The 6,612-nt window shown below is 50.0% G+C and overlaps 2 protein-coding genes across 2 annotated transcripts; both read right to left on the bottom strand.

The window, feature by feature from the left end:
• Positions 1-1,178: 1,178 nt before the first annotated feature.
• B0H18DRAFT_1064580 (uncharacterized protein) lies at positions 1,179-3,322 on the bottom strand. The gene is made up of 12 exons (XM_048031161.1): positions 3,213-3,322; positions 3,107-3,141; positions 2,880-3,042; positions 2,766-2,827; positions 2,605-2,702; positions 2,444-2,538; positions 2,188-2,330; positions 2,089-2,092; positions 2,004-2,048; positions 1,706-1,854; positions 1,497-1,639; positions 1,179-1,438 (listed from the first exon to the last, which is right to left on the bottom strand). The coding sequence occupies exons 1-11, from the start codon at positions 3,260-3,262 to the stop codon at positions 1,500-1,502; spliced, it is 984 nt and encodes a 327-aa protein (XP_047884822.1). The 5' UTR covers positions 3,263-3,322; the 3' UTR covers positions 1,179-1,438; positions 1,497-1,499.
• A 540-nt stretch (positions 3,323-3,862) lies between these two features.
• B0H18DRAFT_1064567 (uncharacterized protein) lies at positions 3,863-5,874 on the bottom strand. Its single transcript, XM_048031160.1, is given in 16 exon segments — positions 3,863-3,951; positions 3,963-4,078; positions 4,131-4,207; positions 4,261-4,292; positions 4,355-4,403; positions 4,451-4,466; positions 4,525-4,671; positions 4,786-4,788; positions 4,812-4,905; positions 4,961-5,058; positions 5,118-5,179; positions 5,239-5,407; positions 5,467-5,501; positions 5,556-5,607; positions 5,653-5,670; positions 5,757-5,874. The coding sequence occupies 13 exon segments, from the start codon at positions 5,603-5,605 to the stop codon at positions 3,987-3,989; spliced, it is 924 nt and encodes a 307-aa protein (XP_047884821.1). The 5' UTR covers positions 5,606-5,607; positions 5,653-5,670; positions 5,757-5,874; the 3' UTR covers positions 3,863-3,951; positions 3,963-3,986.
• Between the last annotated feature and the right edge of the window lie 738 nt (positions 5,875-6,612).

Raw genomic sequence — 6,612 nt, 5'->3', positions numbered from 1 at the left:
AGTCACACTGCTCAAAATCGCGATCAATATCAAGCTCTGTCCAACGGCAGCGAGCGCGGATCCTCCGCGGTTGGCTCTCGCACTCGCGGCGTAGCGGTCGCTTCGAATGCTAACTTTCCGGTGTTGCTGTATTCCCGATTGGCCGCAAGTGTGACGTACTTGCGTCTACATTGTTCTGTGCTTGCCGTACGTGTCCCTCCCATGCTAGTAGGTCTTCTGCGACCTCGACCATCGCATGTCGGTCCAAGCCAATGGTGTGCCAACCAGCCATCCTTGGCGATGTCGTTTGCTGGACTCGGTGACGCAACCTCCGCGACCTAGGTCCTCAGTACTTCAGCACCCCCGGCCGCAATCGAACTTCGCAACAGGAACCATGGCTGCAAACGGGCGGCGCCCGAGAGCTTCGAACGAGCTGGAGTACGACGGAGATGCTTTCGCCCGATCGGACGGCGGCCTCTCGAGTTGCTGCGTACTGCCAGCGAGCCGCCCTGTGACGTCTAACTTCAGACTTTGATCCTCGTAGGACAAGCTCCTGTCTGTGTACATCTCCGGGTGTCCTGGGTCTTGGTGAGTTTATTCCGCGCTTTGGCCACGTCTGACATGTCAGTAAGTTACGTGCATATAGGTACCTCGTCTCGGGGTTGTGCGAGTGGCTACGTCCTGATCTAGTTCACCTCGTCAGCAATCAGCACCGGGCCGAGCTGGCGGAGACTATCACTTACATCGTGGTGGGATACGTTGATGCCGTAGGAAAGCACGTCAAAGCTTATGTCTGTGAAGCTGAACTTTCGATGGCTTCAGAGCGGTCTTGCAAGACCCACAGCGGACATACGTGGAGGATCACTGACTTTGGCGCTCTAGGTCCATGAGCAATTCCATGCACTGATTGACAGGGAGGTCTTCATCGCATCGCTGATATTCTCATTATTGAGGAGCTTACCTGACATTCTCTACGTAGGTTAGTATAGATCTCGAACTCAGGCCAAAAAGCAGTGGAGGAGCGAGTTGCCAAGGTCACATTTGCACGGAGACACAAGTTCCGCCTGGATTATGTTCGACCCGACCCGTGGCCCCGCCTCGAATCTGTGTAAGTGATTCATCACGCTTCACACTAGCACGTATGTCCATCGCATATAGCCGCATCGCCTTCGAGATGTACTACTGTCAAGGCTACGCGTTGTCGTCATTATTCGACGCGAAGCGAGAGACAACAATGTTTGATCTTATATACTGTGCGATTGACTAGTCTGAGCAACCTCACGCAGTCGTGGTCCATGAAGCAGAACGTATGCAGTGCAATGAGGTGGTTGATATATTCATCCATCTATCAGCTACGTCAGCGGCATCGAGTTCAAAATGGACTCGTAGCACGCCCAAAGTCACGCACTGGGGTCAAGTACAGAACGATCTCAAGCGCATCGAAGGTGGAGTGGAATCACTGTGCAAACGTCACGTCGTTAGCGAGTCAATCGAGACGATCAGTTCGCAAGTGTTACCTATCACTGCACGGCATCCGACTCCGTTCCGATGCGCGCTGCGACGTCCTCTTCACATCCCGCGCTGCCAGTGTCCCCGATGTCCGACATTTGTACTTCACTTGTGAGCGCATCGTCTTGGTAAGATGCCATTGCATCCAGGTCTGAACGACGTCGTAAGTGACAGTGCGGGCTTGGGACACACTGCAGTTTGATCGAAACAGACGTACGCGTGATCGAAGAGAACGCAAAGGTCAATGTCCGTGATTCCTGTCGTGCCGTGCTCTCGGAACTTTCTTGAGAGTCGAGCTTCACGACCGATACAGCAGCACATTCACGTAGGTTCAGTATGAATCGAGAGACGAAGACGGTTGATATGCTGGACGGGAGGCTGAGCAACCTTACGCATATATACCGATGGTAGAGTTGGGTACGTACGGCGCGATGAAGTAGTTGACATAATCGCTCGTCTGTTGCCGTCGTCAAACTCAGCTATCATATAAAAGGGGACGGTTAGGACATACCGACGTCAGATACAGAACAATCTCGAGAGCATTGAGGGTGGTCAACATCCTGAGCTAACATCAATCCTTGAAACAGGAGGTAAACGCACGGGCCTCAGGACATACGCGAAAACATAATCCCTATAAGTACATGTTCGATCGTCAGGGCGATCAACGTATCTGAGATCAACAGATAGATAAGTGCTTACCATCTCTGAGTAACATCCGCGTAAAGGAGTGGCTGGAGATTTGCGAGAATACGAATGGACGGGGGAGTACCTTATATATAGTCACAAGTAGAACTATAAGGTCGGATGCTATGCTGCATGCACGGCATATGGGTAGCTCTATGCTCCAGATCGTCAAGAGATCCTACAACGTAACCCCTGCACATGCTCGCACCTCTGAATTTGTGTCAACAAAGTCGGTACAACGCACGAGTACGCAGAGCCGACAGGTACTTACTTTTCTATGAATGCATTGGTTACGTTGTCGTCTTCTTGGCACAGATGCTGACTTTCGACAGGAACGACTGTGAAATACAACGTAGTATTCGTGTACTGACAGTGGTATCTTGAGTCCGACGACGACCACTACTGGCATCATGAAACTCGAACGGTGCTTACCACATCCAGTCCCCATGGTACCATCCCCAGTGCGAACGTCATCACCGACAGCCACAGACGCCGCCCGGTGAGAGCATATACTCTGATCGCAGATATAGCTAGACACACAATGAACAAAGTCATGACGAAGGCGGAAACCAACAGCCAGACTGTATACATACTCGCCCACATCTGATACGAGAATAGAACGCATATCAAAGATGAGATCGTGATGCCTTTGCAGCTTGATCCTCATGAGCAACACGGTCTCCAGATCGGAGTAATCGTATGCTTACCTTTCGTATGTGTAATTTCGAGGCTGTACGGCACCTTCATATACCAGCCCCAGTGTTATGACTCGGTTCAGGATGAAGATGATGCCAGTGGCACCAGTTGTGTTCCTCCAAATGAGATTTACCTCTTGACCAACCGTCAATACGTAGTCATATAGAAGTACGACTGAGACGTATGTGCATTATCCGTCTGAGAATAATCGGACTATCCGATGATTAATTGAACTTACCAGCGAAGGCGAAACCGCACAAGGCGTCCACATATCTACTCAAGATGTCAAGCGCGACCATCAGTAGTGAATTGTACGGAGAGTGCTATTGTGTATCTGTACTCACTGCGCACGCAACAAAACTGCAGTCTCTTCTTCTGCCGTCACTAAGGACATGATTCGTTTTGTGCGAGGAGAAGGGTTTGAGAACCGAGTGGTGAGACTTCAAGTTGTTCGCTGAACTCCGTTTAAATCAGCTCAGCTATGTAACTTACTCGTGGAGAGATGGAACTCTAACCTTACAGGAAGCACAGCTTTGAGGCGTGAGAGTCAAACTCAAAGTCATTGCGAGTGCTTAGATGTGACAGGAAGCTGTACGTGTCAATGGGCCATTGGATCATCTTGGCGATACACTATCTCGCGCTCTGGTACTTGGGTCGCACAGTCGAGGACATTGCGAGGGATCTGGGAGTCTGCGACTTGAACAAGGAAAACACAGTATACCAAAACCGGATGACTCACCTCAGCCATCGGCGGTCGCTCTTCAACATCGCAGTAAGCTTTGATACCGGCACCAGCACGACTCCACGAGTGGGCGTCCCACAAGAACCGGGCCTCTTTCAGAGATGCAACTGTATGATCATACTCCACAGGGATGATGTTCCAAATTTGGATCAGTCCTAGGAGACTTGATGACATTGGGTTCTGTCGCCGTGATCATAGCAAGTTTGGACAGATGCGACAAGAACCACCACCAACGAGCTGATAATCAAACTTCAAAGGGCAAAGGGTGACGTGGGGGCTCTCCACATTGACTCGGAGTCGAAGCAAGACAATATTGTCGCCCACCCAAAGTTGCGTGACTCCATAAATGATCGGACAAGAGAAACCCGCTTACAGGTCATGCAAAGCCGTATGGGTCTTCGACATCGTTTACTACATGCTCTCCGGCCGCTGTTGTATCATAGCTATTGCCAGTCATCTCGAATACCTCTGATTCAACGTTAACTGCTATGTAACTGACAGCAGAAACCACAGCACTTACCACTCGCATGTATGACGGGCGCTACCGTCGATTCCCGAAGATCGAGCATCAAGCGGGGCACAAAGATAAGAATCACACTGGATACATATTTAGCATTATGATATAGCAGCCATTGCGTTGCGAAACGTACGGAGCGATGAACGAGTCCACAAATCCTGTAGGCTATAGTAATGTCAGTCAGAGATATATCCGGAAGAACATGAAGTGGATGTCAAACAGCTTACCGTCTTGATGTATATGATGAATTGCAGACCATTCAGGGTCGTCAAGACGCTGCGGAGACATCATAATGTGGACCCTAGAGGCAATGTGGTACGTACACGAAATATAGCGCCCCTGTTCGGGTCAGCATGTCATCCACACGTTACGTATTCTGTGTATCAATTGTACTCACCGGCCCTCAGTAGAACTTGCAAAGGGCCCCGTTCAGAAGAACGAGCCCACATGCGTAGACATGGGAGTGGACGAATGCAGTGGAACGTGATGAGAAGCACGATGATATCAGATATCATGCCGCATGCAGGGGCTATCAGAAGCACAACTAAAGGATAAGAACGACGTCAGGAAGCATTTAAGCTGTCATGCATATGAGCTTGCCGCACGCCTGGAAGGAACAGAGCGAGCAGTGATGTTGTCAGAATCGCGGAGAGAACACATCGAAAAACCTCAACCGCACGTACCTACTACTCATCGCTGGGTGGTTAGGATTGGACACCCAGCAGAAAGTCTTGCCTCCGAGCGATTGAACCTGATAAGCCGAGGTGGATATTGTGGCCTGTGACATAGTTGAGACCCGATGAAGTATCCCAGCAGCCGTTTGAATCGCTCACTGCGTTCATCGCCGCGGGGACAATCCCGAGAGCCAATGTCAAAATCGTTAATGCCCATTTTCGGTGTGTGAGGGCGTACACCCGGAAAGCGGACACGACTAGTTCGTAAGGTTGGTTTCATCAACTGGATTAATCATGACGAGCGCGCATAACGAACCTGCCCAGATGAGGTATGACAACAGCACGAGTAAGTCGGATGCTAGTAGCACACCCTTACACCTTATGCACAATAGCACGTTTATGAAGCTGCGTAACAGACATGACGATTGACGGCGCACCTTGTAGATGTCCAGGATGTTGGATTGACGAGACATGCTACAATCACGTAACCGAGTGCGACAGTTCGAGCGAGTGCGCAGATGATATTTGCACCCGACAGCTTCCGTTCGAACCAAAATAAGCCGATTTCTCGGTCGATGGTCAGAGCGTAATCGTATACCAGCACAACTGTGAAGGCACAACTCGGATTTCAATATCAGCTCGTGCCTGGTTACTCCCCAACTTACCTATCGCTGCTACTGTGCAGCAGACGTTCACAAATCTACGGATAGATTGTCACATAACGGAATGACGACATTGAGTAGTGTACACGTACTGCTGATGCGACACGGCAATGAATGCTTCGTTGATATTGGTAGTGGACATATCTGCAGTTCGTAAACAGAAGGCGTTGCACGCACTTTGTCACCGCTGGAAGCTACCTATATACTCCGTGCCGTGCATCTTATGGCACAAGTTTAGCCCTCACCGCAGTTCGATGGCAGACTTACGACACTGGCGCAACTGTAGCTGTTGAGGAGGCTCTCCGACAGATGATATCTCATCTTCACTGCCCACAGGGATTGCAGCCGAGGTTGTGGGCTATGCAATACAGGGTGAGCGCCCGTTGTTCCGCGCTGATATACTTAGCCTGCGAGCATTCGGAGTATGATGAGTATTTGGTGGGAAATTCCTGTCCACATAAACCTTGATTATAGGTCGGAGATCAAGAGGGACCACATCGCGCTACTCCGAGTCGTGGATGGTCATGATAGAGTGTATCGCACTTCTTACATTCTCCGGCTGTTCTGCAGATTGAACAATAACAGCGAGAGACATTACACAGCCCCGGGACATCTGGTAGTCGATTCATACGACATCCAGGCCTGTCATCGATTCATCAGCAGAGGACAACACGAAGGTGAGAGACAGTAGTACCTACGGGCACTACTTTCGAGGATACGCCAGGACGCATGGCTGATACTTGCTACGGCTGATCCGCTCGACCAGAATATGTCGCCAGCATTGAATAGCTTTGGGGCAGAGACAAAGGTCATAATTGCAAGGACGATTGCAAGAGGACTCGGACGACGGACGACGAGTGACAAGTCGGACGACGTGCTGAAAGCGCTTAGCGCACAACACCGTGACGTAGATTGGAACACGTGATTGTGGCGAGAGCCTATAGAATTTTAGACAAATGTTTTTAGAAACGACAGAACTTATGGTTTGACTTACTATATCGGGTCAGGATCTCGGCCACCCTAGGTAGTCGGTCACTCGAGTCTCATCCAATTACCACCTACTCTACAGCCATGAGATAAATTGTATCATGATTCTATACATTTCTTTACTACCTGTACAAACTTTCAAGCCAATACACCAAGATTCGG

This window comes from Fomitopsis serialis (assembly GCF_022376445.1).
Source record: "Fomitopsis serialis strain Sig1Antser10 chromosome Unknown B0H18scaffold_365, whole genome shotgun sequence".
Taxonomy (NCBI): Eukaryota; Fungi; Basidiomycota; class Agaricomycetes; order Polyporales; family Fomitopsidaceae; genus Fomitopsis; species Fomitopsis serialis.
This window is presented reverse-complemented; position numbering and strand designations above follow the sequence as displayed.